At 45.4% G+C, this 21,483-nt stretch overlaps 1 protein-coding gene across 1 annotated transcript in view; it reads right to left on the bottom strand.

The window, feature by feature from the left end:
* Positions 1-21,264, bottom strand: part of CACNA2D4 (calcium channel, voltage-dependent, alpha 2/delta subunit 4) — a 56,585-nt gene extending 35,321 nt beyond the window's left edge. Inside the window, exons 1-8 of the mRNA XM_010189299.1 lie at positions 21,176-21,264; positions 15,810-15,891; positions 8,919-9,035; positions 7,358-7,417; positions 5,610-5,772; positions 3,269-3,400; positions 2,175-2,235; positions 1,421-1,571 (exon numbers count right to left, since the gene is read on the bottom strand). Coding sequence (XP_010187601.1) covers positions 1,421-1,571; positions 2,175-2,235; positions 3,269-3,400; positions 5,610-5,772; positions 7,358-7,417; positions 8,919-9,035; positions 15,810-15,891; positions 21,176-21,264 — 855 coding nt within the window. The remainder of the gene's footprint in view (positions 1-1,420; positions 1,572-2,174; positions 2,236-3,268; positions 3,401-5,609; positions 5,773-7,357; positions 7,418-8,918; positions 9,036-15,809; positions 15,892-21,175) is intronic.
* Positions 21,265-21,483: the final 219 nt, after the last annotated feature.

Raw genomic sequence — 21,483 nt, 5'->3', positions numbered from 1 at the left:
ATAAACATCGTATTTTTTTAAATAATTATGGTGTTTAATTATGGTATTTTGCTGAGTTCTACCTGGACATATCTACACATACAATGTTACCTTTTTTCCACTCACACTCTAGAGATTTTCTCCACACTATATTAGCTTGTGCCCTATGCCTTGCTTCTAGCACTATCTGCACATATTTTTTACTTCTGGAGACTTTGAGTCCCTAGTCTCCAGCTGAACCTTGCAAGTGGTTTTGTAGCTTAATGTCTGATGCCTCTGGCGCATGGCTGAACGGTAACATATCAAATAACCACACATCCAGGAACTGTGATAATTAGTGGGGTGTATGCTTCTAGCCTGATACATATGTGAGGTAAAACATGCCAATGTAAACCATTTCCTGCCAGGTTCAGAAGAGTATAATTCATAAGAGCATGGCTAAGAGGCCACTGATGCTCAGCTGATCAATAGGAGCTTAGGTCAGTCTATAATGTGACTGAGCCAGTAGGTTCTTGGTGTGGATACAGTACAGAAATATATAATACACATTCTTTCTGGGATTGTTTTCGAAGAACAGATTATATTTCCAACTCCTTAGTTACTTCTCTTCAATTTTCTACCAACACTGTTCACTCTTACGTCTATCCAGCTATATAAAGACAGAGTTCTCACCACTGGAGTTCTATCTTACGCAATAAGAAGCTACCAACAAAAAGTAGACATTATACCTCAGTGACCATGCCCTGGCAAACTCTTTTAGAAAGGTTCCTGAGATGGTGCTTGAATTAGTTTCGAAAATTAGGATCTGAGCAGCCATTTGCCTTTAACTTGGCACCAAACCCCCTAGTCTTGGCATAGATAATGGAAAAAATTTTATTTCTGTGGTCAGTGGTGCTGGTTCTCTGTGGATCACCAGCCCATTCTCGTCCTGGCCAGGGCTTAAAAAGGGAGAGAGTAACTCTGACATAACCTGACCAAACTCGATGCTGGCCTGTGCAGATTGACTTTGAAGTGGATTGCAGTTTTGCAGGATGCACAAGAAGGTATATGGTGGTAATTTTCTAGCCTGGAAGCATTGTCCTGAGGGTTATACTGCTACTGGACCCAAACACAGTATTATGCTATGCTATGCTATGTGAATTTATTAGCTCTGGTCCCTGTTAGATCAGCTGTCTCTCTACAGTACCGTTATCTGTTGCAGTCATATCTCTAAGGAGGCAAAAAGATGCAACTGACATCCTCCATTGAGGGGGTTGAGATGACATAGCAATCACTCTGCTGGCCACACAAAGCTGACTTCCCAAGGGTTATTGGTATTACTCCCCCATCCAACATGAGTATTAAATGTTGTAGTTATGCTACTGTAATGCCTGTAGTTTGCTAAGGGGTTAGTATGAGGCACAAGAAAGACAGCTGAGCACTGGAAATGAGACACACTTACTGCAATGATATTGACAAAGTCATTTTCTCCCAGAGTATCTAAAATGGTGATGATGGTGTGTTTGGCAATGGTCATCCGCAGGCCCTTCATGCTCCCACTGACATCCACAATGATGACAATGTCCTTGGGTGAGGTGGCCGCTTGGATGTACCTTTATAAAAAGAAGAATACAAGGAAGCAGGGTGAGCATATGGGGAGGAGGAGCCCTGGGCACACTGCTGTCATGGGATGCTAGACACAGTATAATGTGCACCACGAGCCCAGCTAGACAGCAGAGTCAGGCTGGGCATTTCATGGGTCCCTTCATATCAACTTTCCACTCCCACTGGCCCCAGCATTTCACTTCCTACATTGGCAAGTGCTGGGCCCGCTGCAGGTGTTTGCCCAGATTCAGCAGAGAGTGTCAATTGCTAAAGCCTCCTTTACCCATGTTGACTAGACTGAGTAAATGCCCTGCATTTCTGGAGTCTGAATAGCCCTGTCCCTCCAGTGGGACAGAGGTGGAGGGTGGGACAGAGGAAGGATACACTGGTGGTGATTGCGATGTGGCGCATGGTAGACACCATATGAAAAGCTGGTGTTGCAGGTGGTGGGGCTTTCTAACCCTCTATTGCCTTTGTTTACATACCCCTCATCTCTCACAGGAACAGCATGAGACAGTAACTGCAAGATCAGCAGCTCACCAAGTTGTCATGTTGGAAAAGAGGGAGAAAGACTGAAAAATGCTTTGGTCAAGTCTCTCTGAAACTCTTACCAGCCACGATTCCTGCAGTCGAAGGAGATGACTCCATTCTCATCTGGCAACCACTTTATCCCTGAAGGGAGCAGCAAAAGAAGCAATCAACACACAGACACAGACAGGCAGGCATCTGCACCCCAGGCACCTGCACTTCTGCTGTTCACTGCTGAAATCCAGCATGCAAGTTGGCCAGCAATAGCGGTGGCCATTCTGCAGAAATACAAGAAGAGCTGCATGGTCTTCGGCAGGTCTCAGTAAGCTGTTTATTAAATTTCTATTTAAAAAGGTACCTAGCCATAGTTTGTTTGAATTTGAGGAGGAATTGAACTTACTTAGAACTTTGTCACTTTGATGTAGTTCTCAACAACATCTTTTTCCCCCTAAGGGTGGTTGGGAGCATAAAAAAAAAGCAGCAGCAGTGACAGGGACGTGTCCCAGATTCCCTGCTACATGCTCTGTTCACAGTCATCTCTGCCTTCCCCTTGCACAACACGTGGCAGGTCACAGAACAAGGGCATGCAGCCATCTGATGAAGGGGCCACCAGGCCAAGCTACAGCTGCAGAGGATCTCGTGGGTTCCTCCAAGCACGGGGCTTTCCTCTTGCTCCATGACCTTACATGCCACTCACAGCTGGCAAGTAGATAACAAGTCAGGCCAGCCAGCTGCATCTGCCATGTGTGGCCTTAGGGATGGAGAGAGGCTGTGGCTGCCACTAAAAGTCACAGAGGAGGATGAGGCAGGGAGACCTCCTGCAGCCTCTACACCCCACCTGCAAGATCCACAGGTCCTGCCATGGTGTTTTGTGAGTTTTTTTTCAGGGCAGCCTGAGGCATACCCCTGCAAGCAGACTCCTCTGGGGTTGCAAGGGCAACATGCCTAGCAGGCTGGTTCACGTGGAAAAAAAAGGGATTTATGTCTGCTGTGGACACTGTTCCTTCAGCCTAAGCAGCTGCAGCCCATGCACTGACTATTTTGCTCACTTTACCCTGCCCTTCATGGGCCATGCCGCCCTCAGCCTTCCCAAATTGGGCTCTTCCACAGCACAGATCCTGTCCTACAAGAAAATTGCCTTGCACTGAAAGAGCTAAGCCAATCTCTGCTCTTTTACCTGGGTAGAGCCTGAAGAATCCAGTGGAGCTGCCAAAGTACTGCCAGGTCAATGTGGGATCCCTTTCAAAGTTGTCCACAAAAATAGGATTCAAGGCTTCTGACATGTACACGCCATTCAGGATGTCAGGGTCTGTAGGGAACAGAATAGAAAATAGGGAAAAAAATGTGCAAAAGAAGGGAGGACACTCACCATCCACCATGGAGAAGGGGGATGGGAACAAAAGGAAACCCAGGAGGAACACGGCCTTGTCCAATTCCCACTGGGCAGGGAACTGAATGCATCATTCAAGTAAATCCTGGAGGGAAGGTCACCATTGGCCACTACAGGTGTTCTCAGCTTTGTCATACACCATTGTCCCCCTTCCTCTTTCCAGCCTTGTCCACCCATGGGCATTACAACTGGTTGGAAGAGGGTTCCAAAAGACCCAGGAAAACCAGGACTGTGCTGAGCACAACTGGCACAGCACACGGGCATGACTCAGCTGCTGCCTAAGAGGGGACTCATGGCTGTTGTAAGGCAATAGCCTTTCTACAAAGAGTGTTTAAATTTATGTTAGATGGAATTACCTAAGACAGAAGAGCTCTAGGATTTACATACTGTTTCTCTCTCTCTCCTCTTTTCCCCAACAATTCTTTCTTTCTTTGCCTGCCCTTTCTTTCACAGAGCCTGAGCTGTCCTCTCTTGCCCCTGATCTCATCAGAATCAATATGAAGTTGCAGACTTGCAAGAACTTGTACGAGGCAGTGTATATTTGGTGTCTGTGTTGACTCACTGCCTCAGGAGACCAAACAGAGCAGCAGTGATAGAAATAAGGAATTACAAGAAACTGGTCATTGTAGGATTAACTGTATTAATGTTGAAAGGGATGGGGCTTTAATCTACAACTTCCTGTTTAGTCACTTTACTAAAGGCAGTTTTAGTCAAAACAGGGAAAAAAAGCCTGTGATTCCCCAGTGATGGGGCCAAAGTACCTCATTCAGGAAGGGAGCCAGAAGAGGTGTGAAGAGGCTGGCTTGCTGCTGTTTGCAAGAGAGGGAATGGGTGCTACCAGGCACTACTCCCAGGAGGAGCCCTGGACATGGAAGCAGCCGTCCTCCATCTCCTGCTCATCCTCCAGCCATAGCCAGAGCAGCTGGACGGTTTGTGTCAAGTTGTACAGGTGAGAGATCAGCTAGCTGGGCAGTGCCTCTGCTGTCTCTGAGAGTGGCCATTTGGCCGCCTCTCCTGTATGCTGCTGCAGGCAACAGCCTACTTTGTGTATCTCTGCTGTAGCTACCCACAGCCAACTCTGCTGGTGGCTCTATTGTGAGCAGGATTTTAGTGTCTGGGGCTGTCAGACCAGATGGAATTAATTTTAAATCATGAGAGAAATAGAACTCCCTCCATTGTCCCTCTAAATAACAGAGCAGTTGTGAGCACAGTCACCAGTGCTTGCCCCATCTGGTCCTGAAGATTGAAATGAGCTCCATCTACAAGTGAAGCAATGACATTTTTTTTCTTGCCAAAATATATGCAAGGGGAAGAGCTGATGGGGAGGCAGGGAAGAAGCCAGTTCAGGCAGCTTTGAGCATTGGCCAGAAAGAGCAGTAAACTTAGGACAATCACAAGCAATGTCTCAGCCTGCAGATTTGGCAGTGTGCTGACCAGCCTGGAGATGGACCAGTTTCTGGTGTGTAGCTGGAGTGGTGTGAATGTGCAGGGGGAAAGGACATGATCTGGGCACAGATGAGGCTCTGACAGCCTTGGTGCCTCTGTGAGCTCCTGCAGCTGCCAAAGCGCCAAAGGCTTGCTGAGAACAGAAAACAGCCCAGAGCAGTCATGTTCCAGTAGCAGTTGTGAATTACTCCCAGTCCCCTACAGATTTGCTCACTGAGAATTAAGAGTGTCCCCGTGAGGCATTAGTGCTTCATAACACAAAGGTACTTGGGATCTAAATTCTCAGCTGAAATCGGTGAGATCCTTGACACTTAAAGACCTTGATGAATCTGACTCTTCGTACAGATTGGCAATAAATTCACATTGCAATTTTTTTCAGAGTCTTTGGTTGGGTAGATGAAACCTAGAAGTCTATACTGCCTGCTTAAGATGGAGGACTGTCCATCATTAAAGGTATTTCAAGAGCAGATTATACCTAAGTCCTGTGACAGTGACAGACTACAGCACAGACTTCACTGTGCCTTGGGACAGTACCTTTCCAGCCTCATTTTAGTTTGTCAGGTTTTTGGTTGTTTTTTTTTTTTTTTTTACCTATTCCCACCTTTTATTTCAATATTATTACTGGTAGTTTCCACAGCAACCTACTAGTAGAGAGAAAGTAGAGGCCAGTAGAGACCATTACCTTTGTTGTAGACGTTGGTGGGCAGCTGGATATCACTGTATGTTGTGTTCACCAGCAGGTTATTGAAATGCTCATTTGGCTCCAAAATGAATTCGTCTCCAAGCTCCACGTAATTGTCATTTTCATCCTTCTCATTAATCAAGAGAGAGTTGTAGTAATCAAACTGTTGATGAAGACAACGGAAAAGAGAAAGGCAAAAAGAGAGAATAAGAAACTACTACCAGTACTGTCTAAAAAAACCCCCACTATGTTAAAACAAAAAAGGACATCTTGAGAATTTGGGCTTTAAATAGGATCAAGATGAGCAGCAAACAAGAGACATTACCAACTGAAAAGTGTCAAGCTGCCCAAATGCCCAAAATGTGTTTCTGCACAGTTTCCTATTGTTAGGCACCCACATGACTGAAAGCATGGTCATAACCAGCAGCAGAAGAGTCACTTGAGAGCCAAGGGACACACTGACAGACTTCTGTGGTCCCTCAAAGCTATATAAGTGACTAGCCAGAGAGGTGGAGTGTCTCACCCTGTCTGGCTTCTAGGTTTGCTACAGGGCATGCCGATGCTGACCTTACTTGCCCTGTCTCTACAGCTGTCATTTACTAGAGTTAACTCCTGATGTACATCCAGCCAGGATTATCCCCTCACTTTGTCACTCCAAGCAGCAGGCACTTGTCGGATAGAGCAGACGGTGCTCAGGCAATGCAGTTTTCTCATTGTGAAGGCCACTGGGGACTTAGCATCTACAGTCACTTTAGTTTCTTCAGGACACTCTGCACTCTTTTGTTTTTAAGGTGTTTTTGTTGAGTTTATCTGAGGGCAAAAGTTATTTAAGGATTTATGTTCAAGCATTAACAGTACTCAGGGGGTGCAAACTGTGTGTGAATATAAAGTCATGTACCTCAACTCACTCATGGCCCTCACTGTGAATGCAGCTGACCCAACTAGCATGACTGTAATGTGATTCTTAAAGAGGTAGGAGAGGTGAATGAAATTGGTAGCTAGCTTGATTTCAAGAAGTGTTTTCATTCCCACCCTTTGCCAGCATGGAGCAGCGTACTTGCAGGAGTGGTTTGTACTTCTGCTAAGCACTTTGTGCTTGTACTGTGGACTTCCTTCATCAATTTTCACTCCAGTTCCCTTCACAAGAAATAATCACATAGTTTGGCTACAACAAACAGTTATTAACAGAAAGCCAATTATCCAAATTGCTTGGACAGCACCAAGCTTTCACCTAACAGGAAGTCCTGACAAGTGGGTGTCTGCAGGGTAGAGAAAAGATGATGGGAGCTGTTGAGAAATAAGGTGAGAAACTCAGTTTATTGTGATTAATGGTTTGCTGTGGATAGTTGTAACAGCATCCTTCTCATTGCTCATACACACTCAATTTTTAGCTCATTTTCCAGTCAAGTAACCCACAAAGTGCTAGCTAATTTGCACTAACGCTACACATAATGACAGCATTGGTGTGCAGTAAATGTAACACCAATAACATAACACAACCCAACGACTCCCAAAATCCTTCCCCTCTCAGAGCCAAAAGGATTAATGTCTTTTGTGTTACTAGGTTTGGAATCTACCAAGGGAGTCTCTTACTCACCTGAGTTTCTATGCAAGCTGAGTGTCCTGAAGACAAGGAAACTCCTAACCTGTCCAGGAACTAGAGGTGTCTGGGTGCTGCTAGGCCTGCCTTTTGGCTAGTCTCTCTGAGGATGTGTGTCATATGCTATCACTGGCCAGGATAAACTTACCTCCAGTGAGGAGTTGTACTCATGGTTCAAATCTGCGTCTTCTGCTGCTTCCACCAACCTCTAATGCAAGCACACACAGAAAGAAAGATGAGGGGGTGCTGTGGAAAGCCCTCCAGAAACTCTTCCAGCTCTATCAGCCATTCACACAATTAGTGAAAAGACACATGACTACCTCCTACAATATAACACAGAGTCATGGGGCTATAAACTTCCCTCTTTCCCTCCTTTTCTTCTGACCTATCATTCTGTCCTGCAACTGTACAGGTTGTAAGGTATATTCCCAACTATTTATTGCCAAGTATATTCACACCTACTTACTCCAGAGTCCCTGTGGAAACCCCTGGACAATCTTAGGTATCACAGGACATACACAAACAGAACCATGTCCATTTAGAGAAACAACAGCCCGAGATTTAGTTTCATTTTCCATGAACCCTTCCAAAAAGCCATGGGAAAGGCATTTCAGACCCAGCCTGATGTCAGTATCTCATCAAAGAAAAAGGCCTTGTGGGAGTCTCAGTCTGGTATTGTTTCCAAGACAAAGACCATGACTTGGTTTCATAAAGAGCTCAACGATGCTGTGGCCATTTATAAGCTCTAACCATTTACAGAAATACAATATAATCTACTAGTATCCTCCAATATCATGCTTCAGGGCACTAATTCTCAATTGGTACAGACTGGGAAGGAATCCAGCTAAACACATACACGTTTTCAGAGTTGCACAATCAGCAACAGTCTCAGCAAAACTTCTTATTGGTCCTTCACAAGGGATAAAGCAATCTAAACATAGGAAAAGTCTGGCTATGAATTTAATACTATGGGCCAAAGCTCTGAGTCTAAATATGCCCACACTTTGAGATTCAAATGATGTGTTTCTGGATGACTTTTCCACATTAGACGCCTTAAACAGTCACGGCTCTGTGACTACAGAAATATGCTTTCCATAGTGGGTAAATATAAGGAAATATGATAGATCCTTAGATGCAAGAAATAAGAGGGGCCATAACGATTACCTGCTCTGATCTCCCACACAGCAATGGTTAAAGACCTCTTGCCACCTCCTCCACACTTTCCCATGTACACAGCTGGAAATCCAAGCACCCTCCTTGCAGCTCATGTTCAGGGACTGCAGGCATTTCCCTTGAGCAACACACACAGCTGAAACAAACTACCAGTCTTCAATGGCCCAGAGGGCATTATGCAAGGATGAACTTTATTTTCACTTGAGAAAGGCTTTTTCTCTTTAAACAGTTATAGAATCAAACCTCTTTTATCCTAAAAGAGTGTTTGTTCCCTCATACTTATTCCTAGACTTTGTTTTTATCTTATTTCCTACTTTGGGCTGAAGGAGAAGCCAGATTCCCTTGTCTGAACGCCTGCATCCTCCCACCAGTGTCTACTTAAAGCTCAGACTGAGCCAGCTGCACCAGGAGGCATTTGGTTGAGCAAGGAAGTCCTCATACAACCCCTGTGCCCACATGGTTTTGGTAGAGGCTGGAGGCCTGTGTCTACTACTCTGGGGCTGACAGAAGAGGACTTCCTCCCCCCGTGGTCATACCTCAACAGCTTCAACCTTCCTGCGGAGCATGCTTTCCATCTGCTCCGAGAACTTCTTCACCAGCTCCAAGCCATCCACCTCTTTGATCTTCAGAGTTGGCTCCACATCTTTGTACTTCTACCCAAGGGAAAGCAGAAAATCCTGCTGAGCAGAAGGCTCATAAGAAGAGGGGCGAATCCATTATTGTTAGCTGGGTATTGTCTTTGGTGAAGAAAGACATGTTGAAAGAACTGCTCTGATTTACCACCTTTTCCCATCTTTGCCTTTCCTCCCTTTTCACACCATAATTTGGGCATGTGCAGATCACTGGCCATAACACAAAGCATTTACACAAAGCATTTTGACTAAGTAAAAGCAACTAATCTAGTTTGAGCTTGTGGCTGTTGAAAACAGCAATGTAGCTAAAACTATTGGTGCCCGAAAATAAGGGAGAGAAGCAGAAGGCCTACTTCTGAAAATTTAAAACACGCACTGTGCTTACATCCATCATAGCACTATATGTATCACATACAGGAAATGTATTTAAGACAGAGGGATGGGCAGGGGAACAGAGTGGTATGCTGCCATTACCTTGCCTCCTATGTCACATGTACTCTGGAGCACTAGTGGGAGAGATGTCACTCCAGAGCACCATCATATCTCTGGGGTAACTTGTCAGGTCCTCAACAAGAAGGGTCTTCTCAGTGCGTAGGTGGGAGAGTGTCAAGGAAAGGTCAGCAAGACACTTATGATGCTAATTATTCAGCATGCATAAGTATGCTTTGGGCCAAGAGCAGCACAGATGTGATTCCCAGAAACTAGGAATTACAAGAGTGGCTACTTTGTGCTACCTCCACTGGGAGAGATGCTGTAATGAGGAGGATCTGGGTCTGACAGCTTTCGAGACAACCCGTTTCTCCCAGTCATATTTCATATAATCTAGGCATTAAAAATGTGAGAGTACTCCCAAACGGGGTACAATAACCTACCTCCCTAAATCTGACCTTCTAAGACTGGATAGAATGGCCTTTATTACTCCTTTTCAAAAAACCCCAAAAGCTAGCTAGACAGAAAGGAAGAGTAAAAATAAAACCTGCAAAAGGACACAATACAATTAAACTATTTCAGAAAAGACAGAGCTTTATCTCCTCAGCAACGAGAGCGTTTCGTGAAAGTGCAAGGGCAACAGATTGAATTTTCCTGGTCCCTCATCATAATTTCACTCTGCAGTGTATGCACATCCCCTCCATCTTCATGTTGCATTAGCACTGTAGCAGTAATCTGAGCCAGGGCTGGACTTCTTGCACTGGTACAAAATAAGGTGGTGAAAAGGGCAAGGGGGCTTAAAGCAGGGGCTTTAGTGACACTTTTGAATTAGAATAAAGTATGGGGCGGGAAGGCCTTTGCATATCTTTAGGGTAAGCCATTAACCAACCAGGAGGGCAGCCGAGCACAGGCAGAGTAAGAAATGCCTTGAGGACTGGGCAAGCTGAGGAGGTCAGACAGAAATAGCAGCAGCATCATCCAGCCTGCAGCAGGCATGGCGGGCAGGCTGCTCGCTCTGCCTGGCGTGATTAACAGCAAAGGTTTTACTGGATTAAAACCGCCAGGCCTCACATCCCCTCTGCTGCGGCTGGGTAGCTGGGACGGGCAGGGGAAGAGGAGGAGGAGGAGGAGGAGGCTGGGTTGAGCACGAAGGTTAGTGTAAGCATGCTGCAGAGAAAAGGATGTGCAACAACACCCCCCGACTGAGGTCCCTGGCTGCTGACGAGGCCACAGCACACATGCCAGCTGGTGCCTGTCCTGTTTAGCTCCATGTCATGGTTTCGTCGGGAGGGAAGTGATCTCTGCCAGTCTGGGCTTTAATCAGGCTCTTCTCGGGGGGAGGAGGAGGGTAATCTCTCCTGGGAAAGGCAGTAACGGGGGGGACTACACCAGCACAGGCGAGCACGCGCTTTACAAAGTGACCTGCCATCGGTTACCTTGGGTCATACCTTGAATTCAAAAGAACACCGCTCTTTACCTCTCAATTGTTTTTTAATGTGCTTTTTGACACATTGACAAGCAGGTGTTATTAGAGTAAAAGTAATCAAAAGCAATCATGAGCAGTCTGCTAATACCATACACATGGCTCAGCCCTGGGAACTAGACAGATCTGGGAAGATAAAAAAAACCAAAACAAACCAACCCAAAAAACACCAAACAAAACAAAAAAAAACCCAGAGCAAAAAAAAAGATTCAGTTGGCTGTAAGGAATATACCAGGTTTGAGCTCAGATCCCCTTTGAGCTTTTTTCCTACAAATGATCCAACAAACCTTTTTGTTTCTGTATTCCTGCCACTAAAATCTCCTGCTACTAAAGAATATTCCCTGCAGGAGTTCATAAAGGTGGGCAAGAGAGCAGTACCTGTGATTTCAGTACTGTTACCAGACACCATGACTGAAAGTACACAGCAGATGTCAACACAGGTGCTTGTAGCTGACCAAGATGAACCTTCACAACCTGTGTTTAAGGTTCTGCTTATCAGATCATTGTAATTTACAGAACAGGAATCAGCTACAGGCATGGGAGAACTGGTTGAAAGCATCTGACCTTGAAAACGGGCCAAAAAAGTTCACTCTGATCTAACAGAAAATCTCTTCATATTCATCTAGCACTTAGTAGTCTCTTAAAACAGCAGGAACAATTCATTAAGATTCTCTTTCTGCACTGATGGGGGTGGTGATTTAGAAGTGAAAGATCCAAGATTCAGTATCCCAAGTTTTATCTGTGAACAGAGATATGTCACCAAATACATTTTCTTGTTCCCACCTCCATGAAATTAAGCCCATTGAAGTGCAGAGTGCTGCATTACTCACCGCTAGTGAAACTATATTAAGAGTGTGAAAGATGTTCCTTTCATCTTCACCCAGGAAAATGTCTTGACTGAACTTCTTTAATTTGCCCATTCTTTGCCATGTAGTAATTTGTAATGCTTTCTAGTAATTACATGGCTGGAGCCCAGCCTTGCTGTCCTTTCTCAGCCCTATCCCCCAGGGAAGGCAATCAACATCTCAGCTACAAAAGGAAGCAGGAGGCAATGCTTAGAAATGCTTATAATGCATTGTTAACACAGCAGAAACATGTTAGCATAGCCATGATGTCCTCTTGGCATGGCTGCAATTGGTGACCCTAGGCCTTTGGTCACTGCCTGGCCAACAGCAGCAGCAGGACTGTGCCAAACAGACCTAACAAGCCACAGACTCAAGCTTTGTGTTCCTCAGCCCTGGGAGATGTCACTGCCTTCCTCCTCCTCCTGAGCCTTTCACTTTGCCTCTTTGCTCCTGCTGTATTGCCCTCAGCTCTCCTGGACCCTGGCCAGCATTTTAATACAGATCCATCATCTCTGAGCCAGGCTGACATGCCAGACAAGCGTGCAACCTTTTCTTAACCTCTGCTGCATAATGGTCACGAGAATACAACAAATGCTTTAACCATCAAACTAAAGCCACTTTGGCTTTTCCTACTTCTGTGAGGTTTAATTTGATGATACCTTGACTGCTGGGGACAGAGAGTAACCTAGGGTCTTTCTCAAAGCTCTCTAATTCACGATGAGAGCCTGCCTTTGTGGTTTCAAGATATGTCTACTGGTTCACCTGGTCTCAGGGAACAATAACACTCAGTAAGAAATTGACCATTTGGGTTTACAACATATTAGGGCTCTTCTCAGGGAAGCAAACAAAAAAACCCCAAAGAAATCCAAAGTCAAAGCCACAAGAGGAAATTTATGCTAAATAATAAAAGAAGGTTTACATGCAAAACATTTAGTAACTGAAAAGTTACGGCTCTCAAAACAACAATAATCTAGTTACTTCAAGCCTATTAGACACAAGAGGGACATGAAGTCAAATTCGAAAGGTGCTGCTTTCTTTTGGTTTGTGTTTCCTCAAAGGCAAAATGCCCACCAACTTAAACAAGCACTGAGGAGAGAATTGTCTGGACCTCTAGTTTTGCTCCCCACCCTTCTGCTGGTCTGTATATTCTCGTGCGCACAAACATTTCATGTGAAAAAGAGGCAATGGCCCAAAAAACAAAAGGTGCTTGAGGAGCACACATGTTTGGGTTTCCAGACTTGGTACATTTGGCTCCCCAAGTCTGAGTTGCCTACAGTTTGGACCAGTATGGTGATCTACATAAAGCCATTGGGGGTCCACCAAGGTGTATCTCATGGAGCATGAAAATGTTGCCCGTTAGTAAAAGATTTTTCTGTGTCCTCCTGACGCTGTCCATTTACAGCTTCGTAAGTGCCAGCAACGCAGAGAGAGACCTCCAGGATGGTTCCTGCTTTGAGATGCTGATTTGTGAGAAGGTATCTGACCCAATGCTTGCTAAAGAAATGGAGGCTGAGAGAAGGACTCAAGAAGTGGGTGCTCGGGGATTCTTCCCCATTTCCCTCATCCCAGGGAAACAAGGGGAAAGGAAAGAGCTGGGACTTGAGGGGTGAAAAGTAAACCTGAACTCTTTAAGTTGCTTGAGTGAAGTTAGGGCAGGGCAGGACATGCATTTAAGAGATGACTCTTTGCTGAAGTGTTAATAGACCAAGGCTGGATCAAGCTTATCTGTACCCTCTGCTGGAAGTGGTGACAGTGACTCATTAAAGGACATTTTCCCTCTGAGTCACAGGTGGCATTGTATCCTGCTCAGGGTTGTCCAGGGACTGTGCCAAGCCCAATCAGCCTGTGCTGCACCTGGGCCCCAATATGCGCAAAAGCACACCACTTTCCCCTCACCAAGAGCAAAACCATGCAGATGTGGACTGGGGCAGGCAACTGTGATAATTTTATAGGTCTGTCAGACCACCAGGAAAATACAGCTTTGCCTTGACTCCCCTTGATAGGGATAATAGACTGGATTTGGCTATATTCAGGCTTTTTAAACCAGAAATCAAGTTTTTTCTTCCAGTGATTTACATCAAAAGCTGATAGAGCTGCGAATTTTTGTTCACAGTCTGGTTGCCATGGTTGTCATTTTTAGTGGTACTATAGTAGCATCTACAGATCTCATGTAAACCCTACCCCAAAGAGATCAAGATCCCAAGAGTCAAAACATATAGTGTAGACAGAGGAAGGTGAAATGACCTGGTGCAACATCTCCAGAGGGCCAACACAGCACAGCTATCTTGATATCCACCTCAGTGCCACATCTGCTATCCTTGGCCTCCACTGTTGACTTTTGTGACACTGGTATTTTCAAGCTAAACCATATTCTGCTTAGTCCGCTCTGTTTTTGACCTTAAGGAACATGAACCCCATTAATCTGTTAGTAGAAGTAGCAGCACAAGTTGCCTGTGTTGAAGCAGTAAGGAGAAGCTATAATGGCTGCAATATTTCTTCACACAATGAGAAGACACTCTTAGCACCTTCCAGAAAAAGCTGGTATCTGCAGACTTCCTCTTGGGCAGCAAATACCTGTACAGCATCAGATACCTGGCTATCAAATAACCCCAAATCTGTATCTCCTGCCTACTGGAGCTTCAGCAGCCCCCAGAGATGCTGTAACATGTCAATTTTAGCCTCTGACACTAACATTTGGAGACCCCATAGAACAGGCAATGCAGAAGCGTCATCAAAACTGCTAAAAACCAAACTTTTGCCTGCATTATATCACACCACAGTGTGGCATGAAGTACCTTGTACCAGTGCTGACAACTTTTTATTGCATGGGGCACATTTCTCCTAAGAAGAGCTGATGGTCGGTCAGACCTTTGCGATGGATGCCAAAGACTTTTCTTGACCAAGCCTAGAAAAGGTGATGCTGCAGGAGATGCTCTCTTCCTTCAGACAGAAAGCAGGACTGTGGGGGCAGGGAAACCAAGGGCAAGGTGAGTCAAATGACACCCAGATCCCTTTTTCCACTGGGATGTGGGTGTTATTACTTGTCAGAAGGTAGAAATCAGACACCTAAAAGGCCTAAGAGGTAATGTATGGCTTGTGTTGAAGAGAAAAAAAATCAGAGAAAGAGTAAAGAAAAGGAACTGAACAGCCACAAGAGACTGAGGGGTGACTGCATCCCCCTTAGCAGCCACCAGGCCCCCTGAGCAGCTCTTGGGAGGTGCTGATTCATGCAGCTCTGCTGCTGCAGTGCAGAGTTCACCAAGCCTGAAAGAGGAGCAGCCATTCACCCTTGACTTCAGGCACCAAAGGTAACTGGGCAACTTCTCTACAGCTGCAAATGGGAACATTTATTTAAAGCCCCTGGAGCTACACCTTTCAGTGCCCAGTGGTACCTGTTGTTCGATGATCATGCCAGGCATGAAGGAGGCAGAGCTCTACACCTCTGGCAGGTCACAGCTCCCAGGGCACCTGCCTCAGAGAACCTGTCCAAAGCAGAGCTTTAAAGGCACAATTCAGAGAATTGATGAGCAACTGGAGGAAGACAGATGAGGAAGCAGAAATAAACAAGAGTGCCAGCTGGAGAGCTGCAGGAGGGGACAATGGGGTGACAATGAGAAGGTGAGTGATGAGCAGGAGGGAAGGGACTGATTTACACTCTGGAAGGGAGAAGTGAAGGGCCCATATGGAAGAACATGAAATAATGATCAGAGAGGAAACATGAGGAGTACAATTAAAAAGATTTTTAGATAATTAGATTAGATTGAATTAATTGATTGAATCTAATTTAGATTTAGACAATTTAGGTGGTGTTTGGCCAGGGCTAATGAAAACAGGAAAGGCATTAGATGGATCCCCCTCCCCAGTTCATGGAGAATGGCCACAGAGCATCACTCTGTACTTATGGATATGAACGTCCATGGGCTTGAAAGGTAGCTGGAGACCTATGTGTTTTACATTCTTCCAGCCCAGGGGGGAATCTTGGAGGGTTACAGGGAGAGATGATGCAAAGCCAAGGGAATCCTCAAAGATTTTACCTACCTTCTGCAACAGGAGAGAGCCTGAATACTTAGTCACAATGGAGTACAGCTCCCCACCGAAGGCATCTGCCCAAGACTTCACCCTAAAAAGAAAGAAAAAAAGGAAAATCAGTGTTAATAATTCAAAGTCAGCAGAACTGTTTACTTTTTCAGACAAGGAAAACTCCATCTTTGTGGTTCTGAACCCCCTCTGTATTTCTCTAAGCCACTATGGTGACAATGACAACTCTTTCTCCTCAGATTGCTAGGCAGACAAAAGTAAGGCAGGAGGCAAGCGCTGCTCTTGGACCTTCTGTCCAGAACATCGCTCAGAGAGGAGAAACACCGAGTTCTGCTGGTCTTGGTCACTACATTTTGACTCAGAGTGAAACTCGTCTTGTGTAACTTTAAAGGTGAAAAAGCTGTGCCTTTGGTCTTAGATATTATCTGCTTTCCTCTATTGTTAGAAAAAGTGAAATAAATAACTCTGCAGACACCTACATGTCTTCATTGATTGCATATGGAGCCTGGATTGAAGGGCTAGACACCTAACATCAAGAATACTGAAGAGAAAGAACTGTTAGACCTGAAAGAAGTTGTCAAGAGTCACCCCTTGGATTCAGTTCCTGGAGCTGCATGGGCCAAAGCCTAACAAGCCAGATGAGTTCACTGCTCTCAGTGGAGGTACTACAGCTTGATAACGCCAGAGTAGATTATGCACCTTATCATTGTAAAACAGTACTCGCATTTGTGCCATCCTGTATATAAGTGATGATAGCAATACCACATGGAGAACATAAGGATGTTGAAGAGCTGCCTGAACACTGAGCTATCCAAATTGAAAGAGATAGCTCTCATAATTGACAGAGAACTTCAGCAGAAATCTGTTACATGATTCACATTAGGCAGTTCCACCTACATGCAGTTCCTTCAACAAGGATTCACTTAGGAGAGATTTATTTAATGGAATAAATGGCCTTCTTCACTTACCAAAATACACTACTTATTTATTGGGTGCAAAGTCTTACCTATGGCTTCCAGTAGATTTCTTCCAGTCTTAAGCAGACTTTAACCTCAGGGACTTATTTCCCAGTGCATTGCACCACTTTTGTAGCGGAAAAATACACCAACATAGAGATGAGCTCTGGAGTAAAGCCAGCACAGCAATGGTGGAATAATCACCACAGCTAACTTTAGCCTAGGAAAAGTCTGTTTAGGCTCCCTTCTTGCAAGCAGAACCAGATAGGCAGCTATAGAAGGTGATTTGGAGCATACATAAGACTTCTGCTCTCAATTGCACCCTCTCCACTGCCTATAAAAGAAGCATAATGAGAGAGTGAGTGCCTTTTAAAATCACTCCTTAATTGGCAATGAGGCATTCGTTTCTAATCACTGAATGTGATCTAGCACCACCTGAAGTCAATAAGAACAAGGCTGCTTCTTTTTCTCTCTTTTCTTTTTCTTTTCCTGTTCCTTTTGGTTTTGTTTTTTTTGTTGTTGTTTTTTTTTTTTGGGGGGGGGGCATTGTTCTCTTCATCCTATTTTGACAGTCAGAGCTTTTAATTTCATTCTTAAAGTAAAATGAATACAGATATTTGCTAGGAGACAAGGATTTATTGCCCCATATCAGAGTTATTCTAGCAAACCTAGAATAAAAGAGGAAACCAGAAACAGGGACCCCATGGGAAGCTTTCCTATTTGTTGTAGTGACTAATGCGTTCCCTCATATATAAGGATCTCTGAATCAACCTTTAACTCAATGCCCACCATCTGGTGCTGGTTTTATAACTTTTATGTATGAGAAGTTTTGTGCTGATATTAACTAATATTCTACACTCTCCTCACCTTTAACTGTAAAAAGAGAGAACCTAAACATGAAGTTTGGGATTATAGTAATTTTAGCTGGAAGGTGTTTTTTTATCCCATTTTCCTCCCTGAAAAAATGAGGTGCACAAGACCCCAGTCTTTCTGTTTTGTGTTATGTCTGAGGCTGTGCGTGTGCCCCTGTTCCTTCCAGCCCTCATAATATTTCAACCCAACCAGAGTGGAAAAGTCTGGCTAGTGGGTGCAGTTGGCCAGCTTCAGCAGAAAGATGCTAATATTGAAGTAAAAGGTCCACAATATGAGCTTAGCAATGATCAGTGAGTAGAGAAGCCAGCCACAGACAGAATTTCATAGAAGACCCACCATGACATTGGATTCCCTGCTTTCATGGAAACAGGAAAGGGAAAGTTGGATTTTAGCCTTTGAGGCTGTGGCAAAAGAAGCCAAAATGTGTGAACCTTGAAACTTCCAGTAACAGCAAAACTCAAGGAAAAAGAAGAATCACAGAATTGTTTAGGTTGGAAAAGACCTTTAAGGTCGGGGTTTGTGTACTTTTGTGATTTCTATGTGGATGTCCTGTGTGTTGATGCTCAGCCTGGGAGGGTTCTCCCAGCCCATCTGAGACAGCAGCCGCACAGCCGCTTCTGAGCTGCTGCTCCAGCTCAGGGACTGATACTTCTGCTAGAGCAAGGAGCTAGAGAGGCAGTGGGGAAGCAGAGAGAAGGGCCAGAGACCAGCAGCTTTGAAGGGCTGGTTGGCAGGTTAGGGGGCACAGAGGAATGAGAGGGCACGAATATCTTTAAGCCCTGTGTGATGGGGCTGAAGTGTGGGTAATTAAAAATACGTGGTGGCATTTCATGGAAGTTGAAAAGGAGGCAAGTGAAGAGGCAGAAACACAGTGGCATTTACATATTTAAAAGACAATTATTTGCCAGGGAAGAGAGTGACCTTAGAGTACTAGAAATTTAAGAGCAACCTGCTGAATTTAAATAGGTTTATTTTTTCATAAACAAGTGGGAGAAAAGATCAGTCTAAAATTCATCAGGTTGAAGAGGAATTTTATCTAAAGCTGCTGGCTACTTGAAATCAGGAGCAGATGTATAAAGGCCCTACCAGGTTGACCTTCCGCTCTCCCACCGGCATTTCCTGATGTTTCTGGTACTCCAAGAAGAAAACCTGAGCAGCCAGCCCCAGATCCTCAGCATCCTCACAGCAACAAGCACTGCTACCCATGACATGGCCAGCTGACAAGCAGTGGTGAACCTGCACTCTGGACACACTGCTAATCATTGACTGAGCAGACTTTTTTGCACCACTGGAGGTAAAGCTGAGTGAGCTTTGCAAAGATGTGATTAAGCCAACGACAAATTGAGCGCAGTTCAGGAAAGCCAGGCATGACTTGGGGAGCAGCACAGGCTGACTTAGCCTTGTGTCACTTAACTGTGATTGAACCCAGCTGGTGTTTAAAAGCCTCTGGTTTTGTGTCCCCAGAATGTCCCTGTGTAATCTATGGAGCAGGTCCATTTTCTTCTGGTTTATGCCCTTTGGTCCTCTGGCAAAGATGTTCTTCTACTGAAATTTCATTTGAAAAGGGCAACTTTTGTGTTTTAGTCAAATTCATGAGTGGATTTGAAACACCAGGGATTAATTCAGCTGTTGGTCTTGTTTTGGTACCAGGGGAGAAAAGCTCTTTTTCTATTGTTTATTCTTCATTCTTGTACATTAATAAGTTCCCAACTGTGCAAAGTGACGTAACTATTTTCTCAATAGAAAAGGGCTATCACATTGTAATCAAACACATCAGAAAATAATTGGTCAGAGATTGCCTGTCTGTTATCCCTGCACGTGTATTTAGTGGCAAAAAAACAGCAGAAAGGATGACCTGGCTTCTTAATGCCACAGATTTCAAGGCCAAAAGGTATTTCCATGTCGTTTTTACCCTGGGCACAGAAAGTTGATTTTTATTTTATGTGGTTTGAAATTATCAGAGGTTGGATTTTATTCTGTATGACCTCTGCATCTTTTTTGTGAAACCCAACTCAGAAGCACTTTGCTGAGGAAGGGTTTGGTAGTGCAGCCAAGATTAAAGCTGGTGGCAAAGTTTCCTGAGACCTTCCCCCAGTTAAAGCCAGAGCAATGCTTGGTGATCACATGGGCTGTATTGGCGAGCAAAACCACAAGGGTCTTATTGGCAATTTTGACTATAAAACATTTTCTTAATCTCAGGGAAGGGCTTGAGCTGACTTCAGTAGGTTTAGCGGACATATCTCCTCCTGAAACTCGATGGCAGTGTCGTCTCCTCTCCAGACCAGCCCGCTGTCCTATGCAGATGGACCCATCCCAGCTCCAGAGAAGCTGCCCGACAGCAACTTTTACCAACCGCGGTCCCGACATTTTTAATCCTTACAGGATTTAACTTGCCTAAATCAGCTTAACAAGGTAAAGTTTTTATAAACTGGGTTTGCTGAGAGCTGTTAGTCTCCTGGTGGGCTCCTAGGGTAGGCTGCACTGCCACCAGGGATCTTTCCAGCGACAACCGTGCCAGAGGAGCCACTCGCACACAACAACATGCCCATGGGTGCGGGTGCCCTGCAAATCCACATCTAAAAAGGTGCATCAAAATTCCCTGCATGTGTGCCAGCACTCAGACCCAAATGCAGTGTGTGCACACAACACGGCTGTTCATACTTTATACTGCAGCTCAGATTTTCATCTGTGTGCTCCAGAGCTTTGGGAAGGGTTATTAAAGCCTTTGTAGTAAGGCGGAGCAGGAACAAGCAAGAAAAGGTGCTGAGGCCATTTTTTTTCTATTTAGCCTCCCCCGACTAACATCCCCATCCATGCACAAATAAACATGTGTGTGCATGTGTGTGTGTGTAGTACCCAGGCTCTGTATGTGCGCACCAAGGCTTTTTTCAGCCATCAGCCCACCAGATCAGCTCAAAGGATCAGAGCTTCGGAGCAGCAAGCCTTGCACTGCATGATCTGGATCTCACGTGTGTTGAAGAGATGCATCTTCACTCAAGCTCCTTGTGCATATGCGACCCATGGCCAGATCCTGACTGATGGTATGCATCCCCAGAGCGTCCCCGGCAGGCTGCAAACCAGCAGCATCTGTTGAAAACCCTCTGCTAAACTGGGGCTGCTGGTGTCTGCCTCCATGGCTGATTCTCCACGAGTTGCACCAGCAGTGGGGTTTTATGAACATGTCTAAATGGGTTTTGCCTTTTGCTGCCCAGTGCATTAAGCAGAGCATTAATAGATGTCAAAGTGCTTAACTCAAGCAGATGAGTATTATTGCCCTGCTTGACGAATGGGAAAAATGAGACATTGCATCCATGCTAGATCTGGGAATTGAATTTGTGGCTCCCGTGCCCATGTCCTCTCCCAGGAGCCACCACCATCATCATACAGAGATGCCACCCTCCTTGCAGTGATGTGTCTGGCCCTGCACCTGCAGTACCTGCTACCACCGGGGAGGCACTCCCACCTGCCTGCCCGTGCCCATGGCATCACCCACTCCACGCCAGAAACACCCCACATCAGAGAGAGGGAAACACTTACGTCTCCAGTGGGATCTTCGTCTGGGCCCTGGCAGAGGGCAGGAGGCAGAAGAGCCAGAGCATCATCCACGGGACGGCCCAGGGCCCCATCCTCCACGCACCAACCATTAGCAAGGGGACCGGCCGGCGGGACGTGGGGACTCCTTGTCCTTCCTGCTGCCCTGGAGGGGGTCCCACACTACCCCCGCCATGCTGCCGGGCTGGGTGCCCTGCCGCTGCAGGGCCAAGCCCCGGGGTGACACCAGCTGTCTCTGCCCCAGTAATGTCGCTCCTGCTGCCGGCTGCCGTCAGGGGTCTCTGGTGCAGGGC

Source organism: Mesitornis unicolor, unplaced genomic scaffold (genome assembly GCF_000695765.1).
Source record: "Mesitornis unicolor isolate BGI_N332 unplaced genomic scaffold, ASM69576v1 scaffold27647, whole genome shotgun sequence".
NCBI classification, from domain to species: Eukaryota; Metazoa; Chordata; class Aves; order Mesitornithiformes; family Mesitornithidae; genus Mesitornis; species Mesitornis unicolor.
The sequence above is the reverse complement of the archived record's forward strand: the minus strand, read 5'-3'. Positions and strand labels throughout refer to the sequence as shown.